Below are 24,403 nucleotides of genomic sequence, written 5' to 3'. Positions count from 1 at the left end.
CGGGGCCGGTGCCGAGGGCAGGTAACAGATGGGTGGCAGACTGCAGGGAACAGGAGCTCAGGCTGGTGTGTGGTCAGGCTTTGTTCTCTCCCTGCTGGCTTCTTCCTCTCCGGCTGGAGCCAAGGATGGCAGCTCCCATTGGCAGGATAAAAATACCTCGCAGTTTGACGGCTGAGGCCCACGCATGGCCAACTGAGCCACTGAGGGCAAGGGCAAGGGCGGAGGGAACGGTACAGAATGGCCGTGACCGCCCTGCAGGGAAAGGGGGCTGGAGGAAGCTCCCGCTGCTTCCACGTGGGCGGTTTGGGCTTCTAGTGCTCACAGGGAGTTCCAGGGACATGGGTGCCACTGCATCGGTGTGAAACCCACGATCGGCATGCATGTTTGACTTTTATTGTTCATCTATCCCTTGGAGGATGTATAGAAGCTCTAGATCATTTCCTCGGGAAAAATTCAGAGGTACATTTTCACACACACACACACACACACACACACACACACACACACACACGATCTCAAAAGGGCTAAAAAGTCCATAAATTCCTGGATAGGAATAAGGTTTATAACCCAGCAGCCCAAAATAGCCATGAACTTCTAAAGAGAATGAAAGGAAGGGTGTGGATGGGCCGAGTGCTGTGCCAGTCCAAAAAATGCCTTCTCTTTGTGCTGGAGACAGGGGGGCTGTGGAGGATGGTCTACCATGTGGAACCCACAGAAATGCCAGCAAGGAGACACCTCAGACCGAAATCAATAATAGAGCTCCCGGGAAGTGGCTGGAGAAGGAAGCTGGGAGCTGATGTATAGCCTGGCCTCTACTGATGAGGCATTATTTCTCAAGTCCATCGCCTCTACCCTGGCTTGCAGAGGGGCCCTGGATGCAGAAAGGGCCCCTTGGCACTGATCATTTTCCTTATTTTTAATCAGGTTCAGACGTTTCCTGAGCACTTCTAACCCGCTCTCTGCTCGGGCAAGTCATGAAGAAGTGGCCCATCCTAATGCCAAAGCCAGCACTTACCCAACATGAGGTGGGGCTCAGGGGCCATATCCCACCAGTAGAGCATCAGGCAATAGGAGCTGGGGGCTGGGGTTGGGGAAGGAATGGAGTGGGGGGGCATGCAGGAAGAGATTTGATAGTCTATGGGGCCCAGAAGTCAACTGAGGTTCATCGTGTTCTCCAAGAAAACACTGGCTCAATGAATGTGGCCACGTGCTTGAGAACTCTAGAGCGAGCATTTGGGCATGTGGAGAACAGTAGGGCTCTCGTCAGTTTCCTATCAATTACTTATCAGAAGGCAGGACGTAGGTGTATATTTTGTATTAAGGCTAAGGACCCTATTTTCAGAGGGAAGTACAAAGAGGTGCAATAGATGAAAGTTCAGATGAGCCACAGGAGAGCAATGATACTCATGCTGACCTAGCAACTCGCCGCCTCCAGGGTCCGGCCATGACATCCACCTCACCCCCTCCACCTCACCTCCTCCATCGCGTGTCTTGTCTAGACCTCTCTGCGTCGGCTTGCTCAGACTCCGCCATTACTCAAGGATCCCATGGTTTTATAGTCACTGTGCATTGCTTATTTTCATTTGGATTTCTGCTCTTTTGTCATGGACACATTGTTTCATATCATCACCAGTTCACAATGGAAGGCGGGAGAAGCTGATAACTTCTTGACTCTTGTCTGGGTGGAGAGTTAGTTCTGCCAGGACTGCCCAAGGTGTGAGTTACTAGCTAAGACCCTGTCTCTCCTAGCAGAATGGGAGCCAGGACTGCTTAGAAGGGGACATGGCTGTGACAGGTAGTTAGTACGTTCATGGGGAACTTTCTAATCTCCTGTAAGAAGACAGAACTGCCAATATTATAAGATCATTTTCTACTAAAAATAAAAACCCACGCAACTTCCTTTTTTAATCCATATCTATTTTCTTCTTTCCTTTGGACAAACTAGATTTTACTTTATTTATTGATTCAATTGCAGTTTACATTCGATATTATTTTGTATTAGTTTCAGCTGCGCAGCATAGTGGTTAGACAATCATATACTTTACACAGTGTTCCCCCTATTATTTCCAGTACTCACCTGTCACCATACTAGTACGTAATTATTACAATATTATTGGCTTATATTTGCTACACTGTACTTTACAACACCATGACTTTTTTTTTTAAACACCCATCTGTACTTCTCAATCCCTCACTTTTTTCACTCAGACCCCCAAACCCTCCTCCCCTCTGGCATCCATCAGTCTGTTCTCGGTATCTAGGAGTCTATCTCCGCTGAATTTTAATATAAGGTTTTTCAAAGTCAACTTTAAAGGCCTAGAGCCTTTTTAAGGCAGACGTAACAGTACCCATGAAATATTGCCTGCCCTGTCCCACTTCCCAGCCCCTTACAGTTAGGCATGCGACCATTCCTGGCCAATGGGCTGTGTACCATTCCTTGGATAACGCACAGCACAGCCCATGCACCACACTCCAGCTCTCCCTGGCCTTGCTGCGGTGACGGAGGCGCTCACACGTTTCATGAGATCAGCCATCAGCTGATGACGCTCCCTCAGCATCAGTCCCTGAGGGCTTGTGGGGTCCAGCCTCCATGACCCACGCTGGAAATAGAGCATGAGTGAGAAAGAAAGGAAATGTTCTTGTTGCAAGCCACTGAGATGTGGTGGTGGTGGTTGCTGAAGCGTAACCTGGCCTATCCTGACTTTCCCACAGATGGAGGCTGGAAGACAGCCGTGGGGACACTCCGGGAACAGGCTTCTTCTTTTGAGGTTCACGCCTATAGACTCCTGAGTCTGCAGCCCAGGCTCTCCTCCTGTAGTGCTGCAGCCCTCTGTGGAGGAGCCGGAATCCACTTCTTTTTGCTTTTCGTTAAAGCCGTACTTATTGAGGCATACAGTGACGTTCATCCTTTTTAGCGCGTGGTTCTATGGATTTTGACAAATGCAACAGTGTAACCACCAACACCATTAAATTCCAGGAGCATTCCGACATCCTCAAAACTTTCTTGGGCCCCTTTGGAGTCAACCCCTCCCCCAGCCGCAGGCCCTGGAAACCGCTGATCTGACACCTGTCATAGATTTGCCTTTTTCAAAATGGCACACGAGTGGAATCACACAGTGTGTAGCTTTACAAATGAACAACCTTTTTTACTTTGGAATGCTTTTAGGTGGACAGAAAAGTTGCAAAGATGGTACAAAACTCCTTACCCAGTTTCCCCAGTGTTAACACCTTACATAGCTATAGGGCAGTGTCAAAAGGAAGACATTGTCATCCGTATGATACTATTAGTTAACTATAGACTTTATTTGGGTTTCATTCATTTTTCCACTGATGTCTTTTTTTTTTTTTTCTAAGATCCAGTCCCAGATCCCACATGACATTTAGTTGTCCCATCTCCTTAATTTCCCCATCAGTCGTGGTTTCTCAATCTTTTATTTATTTTGTTTTATGACCTTGGTCCTTTTGAAGGGTACTGGTCAAGTATATTGTAATTGTCTCTCAATCTTAGTTGGTTTTATATTTTTCTTATGACTAGACGGAGTTGTGAAATTTGGGAAAGAATACTACAGAGGTGAAGTTTCCCTCTTACTGCATCACAGCAGGGAGTACGGGACCCCAAGGTGAAGGATCGGGTTGTTTCAGGAATTAATCGTGTGTTCCCGTGCACTGCCACCCAAGATCCCGTGGCATGCATGTACCACAGTTCGTTTATCCATTCGCTCAGTGAAGGATATTTCCAGTTCGGGGAGATTATGCATAAAGCTGCTACAAACATCCACATCCACGCTTTTGTGGGAACGTAAATATTATTTCCCTGGAGGGTGAATTCCTAGGCGTGGGATTGCTGGGTTGTATGCTAACTGTGTGTTTAACTTTCTGTGAAACTGCCAAATTGTTTCCGAAATGACTGCTCCACTCGGCCTTCCCATCAGCGATGTGTGAGAGTGCCAATTGCTCGGCATCCCCCTTCCTTTTGATCAGTGTTCTGGTCAGGGGTTCACGTTCAGAATGCCTTTCCGACGAGCACAGTTCAAGCATGTCCCCTTCCCGTGGCAGAGCCCACTTCACTCCTACTCTCAGCACGAAATTTTGCCCAACTTTATGGAAAAGTCAGCAGCCACTTATTCATCCTTCGCACCTCCGTTCCCGTGGGGTTTGGGAAAGAGCTAATAAATGATGGGAGAGAGGGTGGCACTTGAGGGTCGCAGGGAAGGTGGTGGGGAAGGAGACGTTCCCACTCTTACTTCAATAGCATTTTCCAAGCGAGTGTCCTTCTGGGACCCTAGTGGCCACGCTTGTATGCTGCCTCGTGAGCACAGTATTAGCTCGCTTAGTCCTTGTAGTAACTCCATGAGCAGGGAACGCTCCATCCCTATGAGATGATGAGAAAATGGAAGCTCAGAGAGGGCTTATGACTTGGAGCTGGGGCAGCCTCCGCTTGACCACAGATTTGTCCAGCTTCAGAGCCCAAACTCTTAACTACTGCCCTCTACTACTGCCTGAATCCCATCCCCAAAGGCTGCATGTAATAATTTGCAGGGGGAGAGAGAGAGAGGGAGAGAGAGAGAGAGAGAGAGAGAGAGAGAGAGAGAGAGAGAGAGAGAGGAGAGAGAGAGAGAGAGAGAGAGAGAGAGAGAGAGAGAGAGAGAGAGAGGAGAGAGAGAGAGAAAGGAGTTGGGAGAAGAAAAAAGAGAGATTGGTCCCTAACCTGGTTTGGCTCAGTGGATAGAGCGTCGGCCTGCGGACTGAAGGGTCCCAGGTTCGGTTCTGGTCAAGGGCATGTACCTTGGTTGTGGGCACATCCCCACTAGGAGGTGTGCAGGAGACAGCTGATCAATGTTTCTAGCTCTCTATCCCTCTCCCTTCCTCTCTGTAAAAAATCAATTTTATATATATATATATATATATATATATATATATATATATATATAGATATATTTTTATTTTATTTTTTTTTAGAGAGAGAGATTGGTTCTTACAGGAGTCTTGGGTGTCTTTGAATTCTTTTCTTCGGCTTTCAGTATCTAGCAAACACATTGAAGTAAAAGACGCTTTGGCCTGGAGTCAGAATACGTGGATTCCGTAGCTGGCTTTTCACTAACTTATAGTTTTGTGGGGAGTTTTATGGGGAGGGGGTGTATATTTTTTGTTTTGTTTTTTAATTTTTATGTCCCTTGGGTCCCTCAGTTTCCTCATCTGGACATGAGCAGATTGGATGCCAAGAGCTCCATGATCCTTTTGGAATTCCAGGAAGTCAGCTATAAGAGAGCTGCAATGTACGTCTCTTCAAAAGGCCCCCGAGAGCGCCAGGCCTTCCAGCCCGAGTGTCTGGAGGTGGCCTCAAAAGGGGCCCCTTGTAGTGGGGTTTCTGGAGAACATTCCAGTTCTTTAAACCACCTCACCCGACACCCCTCTGGCAAGACTACACCAGTGTCTCCTCAAAGTCAGCCCAGTGAAAACCAGAGTGAATCACTATTGCATTTTCCTACCCAGGATCCATTTCCTCTTCCTCTAGTAACAGCCCCCCAGTTCTCCATTCTCAGTCCTTGAGGGTCAGGGACAGGCACATGAAAAGCTTGATTCCCCCACCCACCTTGATCCCAGTGGTTGACGGAAGATTGGACACAGGACCCAAGGCTAGCTCAGTTCCAAAACTTTGCTGGAGGTACTGGTCCTTTTGCTTCCTTATGAGAAGTCTCTTGGAATGAAGAGGGATTTAGAACTAGGAGCTGAAGAAGAGACAATTAATGAGGATATCGCCTGAGCCCCTAGATCCAGCTATGCCTGAAGCATACACTCTTCAGTTACTTGGGCAAATATATCATCACTTTTTTGTTGGTGGTGTTTAAATGAATTTGAGTTGAATTAGGTTTCAGTAATGATGTGTTCTTTGAACTTTCTGCTTTCTCATCCATACTTGCCCCTCTGTCAGGGTTCCAGAATCCTAGTTATTTTGATGATGATGATGATGATGATGATGATGATGATGAAGAAGAAGGAAGGAGGAGGAGGAGGAGGAAGAGGAGGAGGAGGAGGAGGAGGAGGAGGAGGAGGAGGAGGAGGAGAAGAAGAAGAAGAAGAAGAAGAAGAAGAAGAAGAAGAAAAAGAAGAAGAAGGGAAGAATGAGGAGCAGCAGGAAGAAGAGAAGAAGGAGGGGTGAGGAGGAGGAGGAGACTCTATAAGCTCCGTGAAGGACAAGGTCTAATGCCGTGTTATGAAATATATAACATTATTGCCGCCACCCGCCACCCCACCCCAGACCCATCACAAACATCATTCATTTTTCAGAAGCCTTCTCAACGAAGAATTCTCGGCAGCCATTGCCAATCAGTCCAGCTGGGCTCCAAGCTGAACTCTGTTTTCCAACACAGCTGAGGAGACCTACACCACTGCGCGGTGAGTGGTGCCAGTCGGTGGACTGGGGAGATGGTTTAAATCAAAGCAGAGGGTTCATTGCCATGGCCCGTCTGGAGGACACTAGTTGATCACAAAGACAGATGCAACTTTGATCTCCTGGCAAAGTCAACAGTGCTAATAGTTAGCCTGATCCACTCACTGCCAGGGTCGGCCTCTGGGGAGAGGTCTCTGAGAAAGGGAAGCAAGGAGTTCAATCAGTTGGCTCTTGGAGGTGAAGCGTGAGCAGAAGGCAGGAGAGGTCTGGCAGGTACCGTTGACCCAGATGGCCAGGCAGCCGCTCAGGCACCTCGGGGGTCTCAGGCCTGGCCCCACACCCAATGGAAAGACCCGCCCCAGCAGGATGGGTGAGCCCCACCGACATGCCCCCTGGCAACTCAGGGTCCCCAGGGGCTGCCAACTCGGAGCAGATCACATTTTCTTGGGCATAAACCTCTGTCAAAAAGTGCTGGTTCTTTCTACGTTGGCACATTTCTAATTCTGAATCTGATGGGTGCTTTCCTCCCTCTCCCAGAACTCAAAATCAACTTGACATTTCTAAAATTACATTTTGAAGGCAATGAATCTATAATGTGCACCAAGGCCCCTGCCAGCTGGGGGAAAACAGTAAGGAAGGAGGAAGTGGAAAGAGTTCTGGCTCCCTCCCTTCCACTGGAATATTCTCTATGTATTGGCAGGGCAGGGGGAGAAGTGTTGGGGGGTGGGGGTATGTAGACCACCTGAAGTGGCAGCCAAGTGCTCAGGGAGCAGGTGCTGTCGAGTCTCCCTGAGGGTTCTAGTGCAATGGCGGGTCGGGCGGGCCTCAGGCGTGAAGTGAAAATGAAGAAGTGAGACTGGGCGTGATGAGGGTGGGGCTCCTTTTCTTCATGCCAGAGTTGGGGTGTTCTCTGAGGCTGGCCCCCAAAGAAGGCCCCTGGCCCGGCCGGCACACAGCCCGCTTAAAAGAGAATCCGGCAGCAGCTGCTTCTCCTTAAACTGAGAGGTGGCCGAGGGGCTTTGTGTGCGCCTGGATCAAAACACGCCCATCAAGAGGGATCAAGAGCCTGGCCAAGTGGATTGCAGATGGGAAAGGGGGTTGAATCTTTTTTTTTTTTAACAAAAAAAATGTAAAGAAAATTCAGGGAGAAAATGCCCCATGTGCATTTCTTTCTTTTCACTTGTTGCAAAGCCTCTCCAACCACCACCATTCTCCTCTCCCCGTCACTCACAGATCAATGTTAGCATGCAGCCTGTTAGTGTTTAAAGTGATCCATTCAACATGGGAGAACCCCACAGCCTTTACCCGCCCCCTCCCACCGAGCTCCCTGGGCCTGCAGCCTGGAGTCAGCCCCTCCTGACCCATCTCCTCTCTGTGGCTGCAAACAATTGTGACCCAGGATAGAACTTAATGCACATTCCACATGGGGCAGTGCCCTTGAGCAATCATTAATCCGGGGCTACAAGGTGACTCCAGGGTGCTGGGGACTGGGAGACAGAGGACAGGGCAGACAGGGGCCCTGTTCTCCGGCGGGGGTGGGGGGGTTGCAGCACCGAGTGGGGGTGGGGGAGGCAGATGCAGGGTCATGCCTGCGCTGAGTCAGGAGCCAGGAGCAGGGCAGGAGGGGACTGTCAGGGAGAGAGAGGGTGGTTCCTCAAAAGGAAACCACGCTACGCTTGCAGAAGTCCCTGTGCAGGAGGTGGGGTCCTGGGGTGGGCAGGGCTGTGAGGGTGGCTGAGGGTAAGGAGAGGGCCATCGTGGGTGGAGGGGGCTGCAAATGCACAGGCCCAGAGACCAGGGTGGTTTGAGGGTACAGCAAGCTCTCCCATGTGTGTGAGGGAGGGTGGCCAGGTGGGGCCCTGGGGCTGTATCCTGATCTCCTTAAAGACTGAGAGTGCCCTGCTAGGAACTGTTAAGTGAGGTTCTAATGAATGAGATTCCCGGGACAGCCAGTGCTGGCAGGAAGTGAGCAGATGCACAAGCCACATAACGCACAGTCCCATCCCCCCCGCCCCACTGGCTTCTTTCCGTGCAGAAAAGGAAACTGCTTTCCGCTGTCCCTGTCTGCCTTCCCCCAGACTGCCACCCCCCCGACAGTGGCTGGGCCCTTCCATGAGGGCACACACAGGCAGTGGGGAGCCCAGCATGCCTGTGGGTTTGGGGGAGACCCTTGCAGAGCTGGGGACTAAGGCCACAATGAGAGCAGAAGCCCCCCTCCCCCTGCCCCCCGGCCCAGCTGAGCACTTAGAACCATTTCCTGGCTAATCATCAATTCTACCCCCACGCAGGGCCACTGCCCATTGAAAGGGCTGTATACAGGCCTCTGTGGATGGGTGGCCTCTCCCTTAGCATGCCACCAGGGACACGGGAGGGGCAGGGCACCGGCTCTGGGGGCTCCATCACTGTGGGGTGTCTACTCCGCGTATGTCCCCATCTGCAAACTGTCACTCCCACTCCTGCCTGAGCCAACAGAAGTGCAGGTCCTCCGGGCTGCTGGGCCTGGGGGACGCAGGGTCGGATTAGCAGCTCCCCGAAAGTGTGACCCCTCCTCCTCCTCCCTCCCTCCCTCGCCTGTCCCTCCCCCCACGCACCTCCCCATTGTGTCCCCGCCACAGATTCATTTATTAACTTGACTTCGCATGTCAAATATCTTTTCCATTTAATTAAAAAATAACAGTTCATGTCACAGGGACTGCAGAGATACATGCTTTTGCGTTGGGGCCGCGGAAGGACAGGAGGAGACACTGGCCTGGCAGACAGGTCTGCTTTCCTGGGGTGGGTCATGCAGCCCATCCTCTGCCCAAGGACCCGCACAGCCATGGGGAGGGGCCAGGACGGTGTCTGGGTGCCGGAGCTGCGCCCCGAGCTGCTGTGGTGGGGGGGAGGGGGTAGCTGGGCAGGTGGAGGTGTCTCCCTGCAGCCCCCCTCCACGGGGGACAGGCAGGGGTGCAGCAGGCGGCACTGAGGCTTCGCTGGCCTCCTGCTGCCTCCGAGTCTGCAGACACATTGTATAAACCTGACACAGAGTAGGTTTACGGTTTGAACTTGGACCTCACCATAGCCCAGTGACCCATCAGCAGCCACCAGGCAGGTTTTGGCAGGAGAGCGGCCAGCCCGGGAACCCCTCCTAGACAACCCTGTATGCTGAGGTCCACACAGAGAATACACTACATCCCGTTAGACCAAATAAGAGTAAATAATCATACCAATAGAAACTGGGCCTTGGACCCTTTCGCTTTATTAAAATGGCACGGAAATAGTAAAACAGCATACTGATCACGTGATCCGCCTGCGCGCCTCCCGGGGTGCTGCTGAGGAGCGCACGTGGGCTCCCTGCCCGAGGCCGCAGACTCATGCATTGAGCAATTCATGTTCTTTATCGGTTTTTCCCACGGCGTCAGGATTTGATAAGGGGTCGAGGTCAGCAAAGAGGCTGAACCAGGCAGTCAGGTCCGAGGCAGCCTTGGCGGGCTCTGGAGAGAGACGAGGAGAGGTCAGCACACCACCTTCCAAACGCCCACCTCCCCCACGCTGCCTGCGGGGGCCCAGGCTCCCCGTGAAAAGGGCGGCTGCTCAGCCAGACAAAGCCCACTGCGCTGCACCGCTAAAACCCAGGAGGGAATTCCAGGCCCCTCTGCTCGTGGGCTGAGTCACATTTCTCCACCATGGCCTGACGCTCAGAAAAGACCGAGCTCTCAGTTGAACCCCACCCCAGCGGCTGTCCACAGCCCACAGAGTTGTCTAAAACCTCAGACCCGGCCACTTCACCACCAGCAGGAGATAGCAGCTATTGCCGAAATCGGACTGCCTGGCTGAGGAAGCGAGGTGCCTTCCTGGGTCCCCCCGAGGAGTCATTCCCAACTCGCTGGGTCAAGAGAAATAACAGTGGCCACTCTTCGGACTTCAAAGCCCCAGGCCCAGAAGGGGGTTGGAGTCCAGGCCTGGACGCTCAGGGTCACTGCCTTCTTCAATCCCCTCCCATCAGGCAGGGGCGGAGGCCTTCCACACGCCTCCCCGTCTCCCTCTGGGCTCTGAACCGTCCCCACCCCCCTTCGGCCTCACCGGAGCATTCTCCTCAGCTGCTCTCTTCCCAAACCATCTGCCCCCCGCTTCCTGAAGACCACAATTACAGAGCCAAATTATTTCCCAGATGAGGAGACCATTTTCAAAAGAGGGACTGATGCAAGTGATTTCTAAAGAAGTTGGGGGCTCTGCTTTATCTAAACCATCCCACATGAGAATGGAAGTTCGCTGGCGTGGATGACCCATGCTTTTTTCCCTTCTCCAACAGGTGGGAGTATCAAAAGCACAAAGAAAATGTCTCTTTGACAGGTGATCCTTCTAGCTAAGCGCAGCTAGGAATATGCTTGCCATCTGGCTAAAAGGAGCCTCAAAGACTGTGGGTAGGGCAAGTTGCTAAAAGTGGTTATATTAGAGCGATGGGGGTGGGGGGGCGGGGAACTGGTGGGATTAGACCACCATAAGCAGGAGATAATCGATGTATCTACTACAGAGATAAAACCGCTGTCAGCAAGGCTAGTTGGTAACACGCAAGCATCACTGTGTGACATTAACTGAATCCCATGGGCAGTTAGCCCTCAAGACACTTGGTTTATTTTGATATGATAAACTGAGACTTGAGACATCTCAAGATTGTCTGGTTGGGGGTGGGGAACAACTAAAAAAAAAAAAAAGGAAGTAACTTTCTTTTGTTATGTAGGAGGTCACACCAGGAAACTGTCTGGAGCAAGACTGATCTCGGCGGATCAGTCGATGCTTGATAGAGAATATCAAGATATCTTAAAGAGAGCCCCAGTGAAAATACCCTTCAGACTCACTTCCCCTTCCTCCTAACCTCTGCAAAGGCCTCCGGAGGCCCCGAGAGAGTGGGCATGGCCCTGCGCGAGGCGCCAGGTGCCTGTACTCTGAGGCGGCCCTCACATTCCCCAGGCCTCCACGGTGGGAGGGAAAACCAGGTGCAACTCTTTGCACCCACCTACAAGAACATCACGGGAATGCTTTTTGATGATAGCGGACACTCCCTTTAACGTCCTGTGGTCAACCCAGGGAGAGGGGGTGATGACCAGAGGGAGGGAGAGCTGCAAATGCGGACGGGATCCCCAGTGGAGCAGATGTTCTCGGGGCCTGTCTCAGAGGAGAACAGAGCGCAGGAGCCTGAAAGGCCCTCTTCTGACAACTAAGAAACCCGGCTCCTCCTGAGGAGCACTCAGCCAACGCCTTGTCTGGTGGAGGCAACGGTCTTTTCAGCTAAAGACAGCAACCCTCGGTGGCCTTTCCTATCTTGCTGCTTTCACCCAATCTTGGGGGAGCAGCCAGTCACACGGAGACACACGTTTGGTTCCTCCTCGGGAGATCTGACAAAGGGAATTATGAATGAGGACAGTCAGCCAGGAAAAAGAGGGGAGAATGTACTATCTGGGATCATGCATGATTTCAGATATTACATCAAAAGCTTGAGGGAATTTTCTGGACTCTGGTGACGGTTGCATAATAATATAAATTTACCAGAATCCCACGAACCATCCCTGTACCGCGGGTGAGTTTTACAGTATGTAAATTATAGTTCAATAAATCGGTTTTTAAAAAATGAACACTATTTGGCGTCATCCAGGAGTAACATAACCTCTCTGATTCCTGGAAACTTGGCCCTCGAGCATTTTGCTTCTGAACCCAGATCACACCAAACAGTGGAAATGGGGAAAGTTAAAACCGCGGTTCCACTGAGTGCCAGACAAAGCCGAACGAGGTGGAAGCTAACTGGGTAAATGTTACCCCTTCCCTCTGCTTTTCTCCTGAACACCAAGGCCCATCTGTGCTCAGCAGAGCCTGGACCCTCCCCACCACCCCTGGGCCGGGCCTGGACGCTGGGAGCAGGTTCTCCCCCGTGGCGCCCACACCAGCAGCCTGCAGCACCTGGGAGCTGGCTAGAAATGCACGTTTCCGGTGCCCACCTGACCTCCTGGATGGGAATCCCGGGGGTGGGGCCCAGGACTTGATTCTAACGAGCCCTCCGTGACTGTGACTGTGACTGTGACCGTGAAGCACGTGTACGTTTGGGAAGCGCGGCCACAGAGGGTCTCCAAGGAGGCTGCCAGGGTCCCCATCTCCGTCAGAAGCAGAGCTAGGACAAGGAGACAGGCCCTCCTGGGAAATAGAGGGGTCCGCTTCAGGGCCCCACCTTCTCCCCAGGCCTCGAAGCTTTAAGCTCTTCGATCCTTCAAGCAATCAGGGTTCAGGAGGCCGACCCTTCCGGAGAGAACCCGACTGACTGGGGGGAAAGCCAGGGGTGAGGCAGGGCGGGCAGCCCCGCTGGAGTCCGCGTGCTGCGCGCTCCAGCGGGAACACACCGCACCGAGATCGCTCTTCCCTCGCTCTTCCCGTTTCAAAGTCACGCCCAGCGCTCAAGGTTTAAAATGACTGCAGAGATCACTGGCAGGAAGAGGCAGGTTCCAAGCATCGTAGTTTCCAGAGTATTCAGTGGACCACATTCCTAAAGGAGGCAGGTCAAGACGGAGCTCCCGTTTCTTTATAGAACGGGCATGTTCCCTGAACGTCCAGCGTATGGACCTAATAAAATGTCTGTGTATCAAGCCATATTTTAAAAGTACCACAAAGACAGCTCCGAGTTTCACGCCTATCGCCTAACGGACTGGGATGGCGGCTTCCTTCAATAAAAGACCACAAATGTCTCCTACCTGGACTCCTTCGTAAAACGCTGGGTTTGTGAATGTGGTCCACCTCATGACCCACACAGGCCACAGCTAGGATCTATGGAGTTGGGGGCTTCTCTGCAGCAGAGGGCATGAAGGAGGAAGAGCCTGAAGACACCCCCTCTTTGGGGACTAAGAGCATGGAGACAGCCTATCTCAGAATTGTCACAAGGACACGGGGCGTCAGAATTCCCTTGTCCCGGGGCTGAAGCAGGACATCAGTCAGCTTGCCATCACAGTCTCTGCTCAGAGCTGCTAGGAAGCATCAGGCCAGCAGTCGCACTCCATGTGCACGGAGGGAGACAGTGGTGTGGCTGTGGCACCTGTTATAGATTGTTTTAAAATTTTAAAGGCAAATACAAAGCTCAGCTGCAATTTCCCCCTCACGCGTATCTCTCAGGGAACTGTTTAGGGGAGGGTGTGGTGAGGGTAATGATGGACGGAATGCCATGCCAGGTCCCGACCCTCTCAGCCTCTGTCAGGAAGATTTCTATTGAAAGATAACTCCGTGTTGCTAATATTCCTCTAATTGCTGTCAACTGTTCTCTACACGGGTGTTAGTTGGCTGAGGCGTTTTTTTTTTTAACACGAAGGTGTGGCTAGAAAGACTCCCATCTCAGAGGAACTGTCAGTAGAGGGTGGTGAGGGTGGGGGCCGCAGTGCCGAGAGCTCTGTGAACAAATGACTATCCTAGAGCTCTCCATCCCTTTGATATGTCAACTGTGCTACCCATTTGCAGGAAACACATAAAATTTTATTGGAGCAATCCTGCCTCCTCTACTTACATAAGGGAAAATATAAATCAGCCAGGAAGATCGCCGGCCAGCTAGAGCAGAGGAAGCCAAAATAACGCCCTGCAGGGTAGCTCTCTACCATGAATGGAACTGCACCAGCGGGGTTGGGGGGGGGGGGGGGGAAGGGGGGTGGCAAACACCCGGGCGGGCTGATGGCCACTGGCGAGGAGTGCGCTCATCTTTGCCTTTGCATCGGGGCACGGGGAGTCCCTCTGCCCAGATCTCTGCATGCCTCATTCTCTCACCTTCTGCAAGTCTTGGCTCGGGTCTCATCTTCTCAATAAGAATCCTTTAATTCTGCAGCCTGCCCTGCAGCCCCGCAAGACTCCCTATCCCCTGCCTCTTTTTCTTGTTTTTCAGGACTACCAAAACCATGCTTTTTCTTTTCTCCATAACATTGATCAGTTTCCAACCTACAGTGTTATTTGCTTCTTTATTCTGTTCATCGTTTTCTCTCCATTAGAAGGTGAATTCCAGGGAGGCAGAAAGCTTGTCTTTTGAGTTCTCAGACAAATCCCCAGTGCCCGGCACTCAGAAGGACCCTGTACATTCATTTGCTGAATGAATGAGAAACTTTCCAGAGTGCTAGTAGGGCGGTGGCCCCAAGGGAGACTTTCTTTGGCTGAGAAATAAGTGGCCGCCCTGTAAGACCTCTTTCCCTTTCCATGGGAGAGCTCACTTTTCTCTCTTGTGGTCAGAACACCTCTGTCCTTAGACCCTAGTGTGGTTCTGTGCCTTTCCCTTGGACTTGGGGCAGGCTGACGTGCAAAGCCTGGGCCTCTGTTCTTGGCACTGCTCTAGGGCCCAGTGCCGGGGCCCCTCTGTGGGCGCTGGGCTGAGGCCTCACTCTGCCTTCTCAGGAAGAGGGCGTGGAGTCTGACGTGTAGGTGTCAGAGTGGGGCACGCACAAGCTCATGACACAGCCACCCTGGCCAAGTGGGGGTACCACCATCACCACGGTCTCAGATGGCAGCAGGGGCCCCGGTGCCTCCAAAGGGGGGCTTGAGTGGGGTTCATCCTGCAGCATGGCTGGATGAGAGATCGGAGTTGTGGGTGCTGGCTTGGCCTTCCGACTCCCCCACAGCTTGTCAGACCTCCACACAGGTGGGTGGGGTGAGGCTCAGCCATGGCTGGCCTTGCTTATCTGGAGCTCCGTGCAGGAGGCGGTGAAACCAGAGGTGAAACCCAGGGCGGGAACATATTTTTGGATTTCATGTCTCCTTCCTATCTCTAACTCCATTTCTGAAAAGAACTGAGATGGCTACCAAACAGGACTCACAAAGGAAGATAAAAGGGAGGATGGGTTTCATAGAGAAGGAGGACTTTTTTGTCTTGCCCACCAACTCTTGTTGTGTCCGTGATCTCATCTCCAACAACCTGAGGTTTCTTTAATAGCCCATAATTACTTAATCATCCCAGCTCTGCCGTTTGTTCTCAGCTTTAAGTGCCAGATAAACAAGTTGTTTATTAAGGAGCTAGCTTAAATTCACGGAAAATCCAAAACAATTTGAGAATTTCTTCATACGGTCTTATAATTAAAGCAGTACGAAAGGAGGAACCCATATTGAAATACTAGAAAATGGTTCCCTACCTAAGGTCTGTTTGACTAGAAGCTCAAACTTAAAAATTGAAATTTCAACCTGTGTCTTAGTTTTTGCCTCATCAAATCAATGTGGCTTCCAGGCCAGCAGTTGTCAACCAGCGTGCGGGCTGCTGGCGCACCCCGGTGTGCCCTGACCCTTCACCAATGCTTCTGACCCCTCTGATGAGCGCGGAAACGACTCCTGCTGTCACCAGGGATACATGGGACTGTTGGGCTATTGCTTCAGGCAGGAGTGAAACTGCTGAGCTGAGAGCACACTCAGGGTAGCGGTGGGCCACGATGGGGAGAGAGCAAGAGCAAGATAAAACCTAGTGTGAAGAGTGAAGAAGCCCAGTGTTGTGTCAGCTGGCACTCAGTTGGGGACGTGGAGGACTTTGTCTCGTGAGAGTACACAAGGGCACTCTGGAGAGTGACGGCTGGGCAGGGATGGCCAAGCCCACGGGGCCATGGCTGTGAAGGCAATCTGATCTCTCAAGTACGCCATGAATGTGTCTAAAACCAAACAGGCAATGAGATTGAGAACCACTCTGCTCACCCTGTATGAATAGAAAATATTAACACGGAGAAAATTGTGAGAAGGAATAGATTTTAAACCCTGCAACATATCTTATGGCTGAATGTGATTCTAAGATTTCAGCTGAAAAGTCCTTGGAGATAAGAGAAAATGACAAAAATTAAGAAACAAACCAAAAAGACACTAGATAGGAAACAAAAATCAGAAAACTCAGAAAAAATAAAGATGAAGCAAGAAATAGGCCTTTGGACTAAAAACAAAACAAAACAAAACAAAGAATGAACAAACTGCCCTAGCTGGTTTGGTTCAGTGGATAAGCATAGGCTCTTGGCCGAAGGGTCTTGGGTTGAAGCCTTGATCCCTGGCCTTGGTACCAATTGATGTATCTCTCACAAGATGTTTCTCTCTCTGTCTCTCCCCCTCTCTTCCAATCTCTTTAAAAATCAATGAAAAAAATAGCCTCGGGTGAGGATTAACAAAAAAAAACAACAACAAAGAATAAACAAACAAAAAACCCCACATTTCAACCCCTGTAGTACGTACCTTGCAGCGAGGCCTTTAAGTCTTTCATATTTTGGTCTAAAAGCTGTGAAGGAAGGAATCCTGAGCCTGTCTGGGGCTTGAGGTCTGGCTCTCCTGGGGTCATGGTGGGCGCTGGGTCCTTCAGCTGACCGTCTCCAAACACAGCAGCCCACTCCTTGCTGAATTCGCCCTCATCCAGGGAGGACGCGTTGAAGATCTCACTCAGCAGCAGCATGTCATCTTTGTCAGCACCTTCAGGTTCCAGATTCCCAGCCATCGGGCCCAGGCAAGCTAATCGAAGAAACAGAGCACAAAGCTCACCACCATGGAGGACCAAGCCCTTGGGGGAGTAAATGCAGTGGGGGCTGGGATGGGACAGATTGGGCAATGGCTAGAGTTAGAAAACGTTAATCAAAATGTAAATCAACCCCATTATAGCTTCTCTTAAGGCATTTCAGAATTAACTTTCTCCCTCATCCCCTTACCTTCAAAGCAAGTCTAATTTTTGAGCATCATTAGAATTGCGTTGAAATCGTTTCCACAAAAATCCTAAGGTTTTAGTTTTACCTTCATATAAAAAGCAAATCTACCACCAAAACATTTCTCAGATATGAAACAAAGCCAGGATTGGAGGCATGTTGTACATTTATTCCTTGTTTATACAGCTTCCTGAATCTTCCCCCACAAGCCTAAATCTACAGCCTGCATGACATGTGGCAGCCTGCCCTCCATCAGGATGGGAGAGGACCCTCCCCACTCCATCAGGATGGGAGAGGACCCTCCCGACTCCATCAGGGTGGGAGAGGACCCTACCCACACCTGTCTGGCCCGGGGAGCCATGGAAAGTCCAAGGATGACCAGGAAAGGCATCCTCGCTTCCTCTCTCCTTTGCTGCAACCCAACTGCATCCATAAAGCAAAGAAAAGGTGGCTCTGGCTTGCCTGAGGGGGTCTGTGAAAGGTTCACAGGAAAACAGGACAAACCATGCAACCACCTAAAGCAGGGGTGGGGACATCCAGCCCACGGGCCATATAAGGCCCACAAAATCATTTGGTCTGGTCCTGCCAAGGCAACTGCAGGCAGGACTCAAAATTCAATAAATCTAGGAACTTTTTTCATACCAACATAATTTACAAGTGAATCCTATTAAGCACATGATGTTTTAAATATCCAACCGGCCCTTGGCAGAAACAAGGTTCCCCATCCCTGACCTAGAGGATGAGCTCTTAGATGAGCTCATTCCAACCCTCCAGAGACATAGCCCTGGAGGGTTGGAATGAGCATGGGATCGGAGGGGAACCTGGACCACCTTTTGCCTGCTGTGTGACTGCAGCAAGACCCTTATAAAACCCCTGGGCCTCTATTTTTTTCATCTATACAATTACAATACTAATAATGCCTGCTTCGGAGTATGGTCATGAAGACCAAAAAGAAATATACCTTAAACTTCACTGCCCGGGCCGAAGGAGGACTTTAAGAGAGCCATTCTTACAATACTAGTATGAATATTGACAAAACACCAAATAGCGAACAAATGGGGCATTACTATCAGAAATGCTGCAACAAGTTCTTTCATTGAGTTTTCTACATATTTTTGAAAACCAAGGGCTGATGGTTTTATCAACTGCGGCTTTGTGTGGTCCTTAATTGCCACCTGGGAACTGAAGAGAGTCAGGAAGTGAAGGAACAATCACAATTTATAGTTTCTCTGAGCTACACTGCAATTCTGATATGTCATATTAAGTGAGTTTAGTAGGTTTTCCACAAATACATGAGATAATTACTACGTGAAGGTTTTTTTGTTTTGTTTTGTTTTGTTTTTAAATAAAGCTTATCTCTGTTGGCTCTGGATTATTTTCAACCACAGTTTCTATAAAGATCTACAGATTGAGGGGATTTTTGATGTGCTGAGCAGACTGGCTGTAAATCAGGGAGGGGAGGAGTCCAGTCATTCTCTTATCACTGTGGTTTATAAATAGCAGCAAAACATCACTTTAGTTGGACATCTGTCTAATTTAAGCCTTCTTATTGTTTGCGTTATCACAGAAATCTGCATCGAGATGTAGCCTGTAGGTGTGGTGGTGGGAAGATGGGGAAATGTAACCGGATGATGAAGGAAACTGAGCCCGTGTTTGGTTGGGAAAGGCAGGGCAGGTGAGGTGAGACAGCCCATCTCTATGAGGAAAGGAAAGGAAGGAACGTGGGAGACAGGGTGTGTCTGTCAACAGCATCTACGCATCTGCCTTCCCCCGCTCTCTCAGCCTCTCTCCTTTTACATATAACTTCACAAATATCTGTACTTCCTACTTTCAGTTGGGGCTGAAATGTCCAAACTTTTTCGCATGGTTTTCTTTCTGGCCCAACTGAAACCAGATGATTGCTAAACCAAACCCGTGTCAATGGAACTCCTTCAAATCCTTGTGTGCCTAGAGGGACATATGACTTTACATGAACGTTGGGAATGATGGGTGTTCCTCCTGAAGTCACTTTACAGCCTCCGCTTAGTCACACCCTGGGGGAGGCGTTCCTGCTTGCATCTAGATGTCAATCCAGGGCAGATCACAATGAACATCAGCGACAACAAATAATAGTAAACTTTGAGCCTTCCAGAAATAACCACAGACCGGGAAAGCTCTATCTTTGTGTTTACTGTTTAGGGTTTGTGTGATGGATGGTATGTAGAATGGACTTCTTGAGTTTGGCTAACTCAGCATTCCTTTCCTCCTTTTCTTGTTTTCCCCTTTGGGGAAACCCCTTCTCCAATGTGATCCTAGTGAGACATCATGTAAGATGCGTCATCTCACCTCATCCAGGTGGGCGTGTGACATAGGCTGGCCAGAGTCCCGCATTTTGCAGGCCTAGTGACCGGCTCAGGGGTGGGCACATGCCAGGGGCTTCCCTGGGTTGGTATATGGAAGGAGGAGGGAAGAGGTTCTCTCTGTCTTTAGGATTCCAAGTTCTAAAGATGCAGTGTAGAGGCCCCGGCTATGATGGAGCCAAGCACAGAGAGAAATAGCGTCGGAAGTTGGAGAGAGAATGCTGACAACACTGTCTAAGCCCCTGGATCCAGCCTGGCTTGAAGCCAACACACCACTGCATGTCCCCAATACCCAATACATTCATTCCTTTTCTTTCCTTTTTAATTTTAAAGCTAAACTCCTTAGAAAAGGGTACTATTACTTCCAACCAAAAGATTCCTGACTACTATTGTATCCAATCTAACGCACACTCAGTGACAGAATTGAGAAAAAGACCCGTGGTGAGGATGATATTGTCTAGAGCTATTTCAAAACAAAGTCTGAGGTCTACCATGGAATTTGGCCTATGACTTGGTGTCCTGGTTCTTTAACAGCCGAAGCAGGACATTTTCTCTTTTAAGAGAACTTATTACTTAACTCAGAGCAATGAAACTGGCACTGACTTGAACCAGAAAATAAGGAAACCTCCCAATTATTGCCCTGATAATTAAGATGCTTGAGATTACTATGCATACTTGTAAGAAAAACTTAATTACAAGCAGAAAAGGACAGGTCTGGGTCTGTAACCAGACAAGTCGAGACTTGAAAAATAACACTAGTCAGCTGTCTCTTAAGAATCACGATCCCCTTTTCCTCGGAAGTAATTCAACTCAATTGTGAGAACACAGGGAAAAACACAGAGATATGACAAGGTCTTTGAAAGAAGCCCTGGTAAGAGCTACACAACCCAAGTCACAGCTGCTACCAGTAGATGAGAAAGACTGCTCCCGAGCTATGCCATCCTATCCTGCTCTTGTCTTAAAGGATAAACAGAGGTGGTTGAGCTCTCAGGTGTCAACCCCCCAGATGCTACTCCAAGCCATCATCTTCCTTCCCTAGTTCTCTACAGAAGATCTCACTTATTATCATGGTTCCAATCTCATCTGGGAAGATTCTCAAATCTCCAAGTGCAATTCCAAGTGTTTTTGGAACTCTGATGACACACTCCTGACGTGGGGACCCTTCAGGGTTTGCCCATTGGCCAGCTTGCTGGCACTCTCCAGAAAAGGCACCCTCCCTTTACACCTTTACTCAATTCAGTTGTGAGATTATTACTCCCTTACTCAAAACCTTCAATGGTGCCTGGCCGGCATGGCTCAGTGGTTGAGTGGTGACCTATGAACCAGGAGGTCATGGTTCGATTCCCGGTCAGGCCATATCCCCGGGTTGTGGGCTCAATCTTTGGTGTGGGATGTGCAGGGGGCAGCCAATCAATGATTCTCTCTCATCATTGATGTTTCTATCTCTCTCCCTCTCCCTTCCTCTCTGAAATCAATAAAGATATATTTTTGAAAAAACCACCTTCACGAGTAAAGGATCACTCCTTATAGTGGTTTCAGAACCTCTACGGTCAAGCTCTAACACAGCCCTTTCAGCAACACTGCCTTCTGGGAAGCCTATGATTTTACAAAACTCCTCTGCTTGCCATTTCTCAACTGTGCCTTCCTGCTTTTCTGCCTGGAAACCTGTTGTTTTCTCCCAATGAGATGCCCAAGAGAAGAATCACATTCAACTGAAGGGATCGTAGAGATCGTCTCCTCTAACTCACTGTACAGAGAAGGAAAGAGAGACACATGCCCAAGGCCATGTAATCTATTATGGACACATTATCTGGCTGGAGACCCATGTTTTCTCAGCACAGCTTTCACTTCGGAGCCTGTGGAGGATCTCATATATAAACTAGCACCTAAGCTTTGGTTGTTTTAAGGGTTTCTAAGGTCAGATGATTCCACTGGCCGCCCCACAAAGCTCTTGGTTGCAGGCGCCGTGGCAAAATGGCCAGGATGGCAGAACCGGTCAGCATGTTCGGCCCGCGCTGCCCAAGCGTTCAAAAATAAAAGCCCTACGCCCCTGGGAAAACATTCCTTCGGAAAACTGATCCTGAACCAGTGAGCTCTGACTGATTCTGGCCCAAGGAGTTTTTCAAAGACTGAAAACTGACATACAGAGGAAGCTCTCTCAAGTTCAGACAGAGTGTGGGCGACAGAGAGCTAATGTGGGAAAGTGGTGGCAGCCCCCTCAGGGAATATTTTTGAAATCATACTGAGTTTCATGACCTCAGCATAAATTAGAAACACAGAAGATGGAAACAACTACACAGACCGAAAATGAGAGCACAGGAAAACAGATAAATGTCACCCAAGTTACCTTCATCTGTGTGTGAAACAGGAAGACTGCTCTCTGGTTTTCTCCCTGGTCCCCACTCTCAGCGCTATGACTAACTGCAAAGGCTGCACGCTTGCAACACACACGTGAACCCCCCAACACCATCCTCACACCACCCTAGTGAGAGTACAGGGGGAAAGATGGGTAGGAAATTACCTCCCAAAAATGTCTAACAAGAAAAATATTCTTCATCATAAAAAGCTCTGGTCCCAAATTGTACTTGTATGGAATTCAAGAATACTTGTAAAAACTCCCTTCTGGTGAAAAAGTCATAGATGATAAGAACATTTGGGTATAAAACCACTATCTTGGAAACATAGACATACAACAAACAAACAAAAAGCACTCCCCCCAAAACAAACAAACAAATAAAACAATAAGAAAACACAACCCCAGAGGGCTAGACCTGAGCAGGCACTCAGAAAGGATTTTTGGAGGATCCCAGCCTGCTCCTCCAGTTAGGATTAGATCTTAACAAGCAAGCAATCTTACTGACAAACTCAACACCGGGATGGGTAAATATCCACAGCATTCTACTGACTACACGCAAGCAAGTAAGAACAGTACTGGTTTTAACAGCGCACCCTGATTTTATAGCAGTTCATCCAAGGACGCTGAGGGAGGTAGGGAGAAGGGATTTATGAGGAAAGATAACGAGCTCAGTATCAGCCACATTGCGTGTGAGGAAGCAATCGGATTCCTGGTCAGTTATTTATGGAGAACTTCGGGGGAAGGTTTGAATGACTCAGGAGGACCTGGGCCCAGAGCTAGAAACATGCCTTATTGCTGTGGACGAAAGGGTCTCACCCATGCCTATGGGAGCTACTGAATGAACTTCTCCGTCGTTCTGAAGTTTGGCCAGAATTTAGAGTCGTTACGTCTGGAAGTAGTAACCAAGGAAGTCGCAGAAGACAAACATTTAAATTGTAGCATGGACAATTAACCTTGTTAAACATCGGTTCAGTGAGTCCTGTCTGCAGAGGGATCTTTTGGGTGAGGCTGAGTGATGAGATTTAGGTGAGCTGAATTCAGCTCACTCTCTTGCTTCAGCCACTCCTTTCTGTTCAGTTACCTGACGGTTCTCTTCCTTGGCCCACCTTAGAGGAACACAAAGACTTCTACACGTTTCAACGTGTGCACTGAGGTTGGGGTTGTCACATGTGGTCACAAGGTGAAGTCACAGCCCCTTTCAAGCATCTCAGAATGTCGTTCAGTTTCTGTTTTCAGCTTAAAACCTTTTTTAAACTGGCCAAAGATTCATGTTCCATAACACTACCTATTTGGTAGAAGAAAACACATTTCTCTCTGAAGCTGAATCAGCGTGATTTCCCGAGCAATGGCTCCGGGAGAATTGTCTCCTTGCTGTTGTCAGGAGCAGTCTGCTTTTTGATGACATTATTCCACAGCTTGGCCACAACTGGTCTCAGAATTACCCTGAGAGGGAACCGGCCCCCAGGCAAGGAGGGCGCCAGAGCTTACAGCCCCCGAGTCCTCTAAAGTCAGCCATCCCTGGATTAAGCTCTTTTAATTTCTTGGTGGTTTAATGTCCTGCATATTATAATCAGTATTTTAATTCAGGATCCGGGCCTTCTGGCAATTTTCCGAAGGGCATACATTTGGAAGTCAAGTAATTAACTGAGTGTTCCTTCCTTCAGCCATCCCAAGTTCTCTGTGCACTGAGAGAATATTTGTGTACTCGTGGCCATGCTCATGTTTGAGCTGATGCTCCCCTAGGGACTGCCAAGGCAGAAGAGGTAGATAGAAAAGCATGGCTTGTGACTAAAGAAGGGCTTTGTGGGTTGGCAGAGATAAAGGGGAAGGAGAATTCATGTGACGTTTTATTAAAGAGAGAAAATTTGTAAATCAATTTTTTTTTTCTGCCTGAAAAAACACACAACACATTTGGGGATAGAGTACTTTTATCTCTCTATCTTTACAGTTAAACTGAGTGCAAAAAAAAAACACCAAAAAAACAAAACAAAACAAAAAAAGGATATGAGCTGCTATTCTTTGAAACCAAGATTGTAACTATAAACCAATGAGATCACAGTTGTTTTAATAAAGGAGAAAGATATCCTTATTTCAATGTATCCTGGCACACGCTTTGGAGGAAGCTTATGAAAGTCAGCATGTGTTGCAGGCAGCAGCATTTCTGATTTAATTCTGTAAAGAAATGCTAGGTGACTGGGTGAGGGTCTACCATTACTAAGTAAAAAAGTCTAATCCAAAACTCCCTTTTTTTGTAAGAAGGGAGAAGCATGAGAATATAGACTCATATTTGCTTGTGTCTATGTAAAACATGCTGGAAGGTACACTGGGAGAGTAAGGAATAGGAATGGGAGTGAGAGGTTTTTACTTGTACATTTTATTATCAATTTTTGTACCAATGTGAATACACCACTTATTCAAAAATAGTCTTTTTTTTTAAATAATGAAATTAAATAGGAGGTAATAAGATCAAAGACCAAATTATGTACACAAGAGGTTGGGAATAGGAGAAATAACAATCTTCCTATCAAAATAGGTTAAAGCATGTGTATGATTATAAATATACTTACTAAATATTAAGATTTGTTAAAACTAGGTGAGGGGAACCTAGTGCTTGCTATAGCCTTTATCTCACCTTTGTAAGACTGAAATATTCCCCCTCCAAAAAATAATTTAT

At 48.9% G+C, this 24,403-nt stretch overlaps 1 protein-coding gene across 6 annotated transcripts in view; it reads right to left on the bottom strand.

Moving 5' to 3' along the window:
• Positions 1–9,611: 9,611 nt before the first annotated feature.
• Positions 9,612–24,403, bottom strand: part of ICA1 (islet cell autoantigen 1) — a 112,157-nt gene continuing 97,365 nt past the window's right edge. For all 6 annotated transcript variants that reach the window (XM_028156483.2, XM_054726501.1, XM_028156491.2 and 3 more), the window contains exons 13-14: positions 16,577–16,846; positions 9,612–9,864 (exon numbers count right to left, since the gene is read on the bottom strand). In XM_028156483.2, the coding sequence (XP_028012284.2) occupies positions 9,743–9,864; positions 16,577–16,846 (392 nt within the window). In that variant the 3' untranslated portion in view covers positions 9,612–9,742. The remainder of the gene's footprint in view (positions 9,865–16,576; positions 16,847–24,403) is intronic.

This window comes from Eptesicus fuscus, chromosome 14 (genome assembly GCF_027574615.1).
Source record: "Eptesicus fuscus isolate TK198812 chromosome 14, DD_ASM_mEF_20220401, whole genome shotgun sequence".
In the NCBI taxonomy this organism is placed as follows: Eukaryota; Metazoa; Chordata; class Mammalia; order Chiroptera; family Vespertilionidae; genus Eptesicus; species Eptesicus fuscus.
Note: the sequence above shows the minus strand (reverse complement) of the source record. Positions and strands in the feature narration are given on the sequence as shown.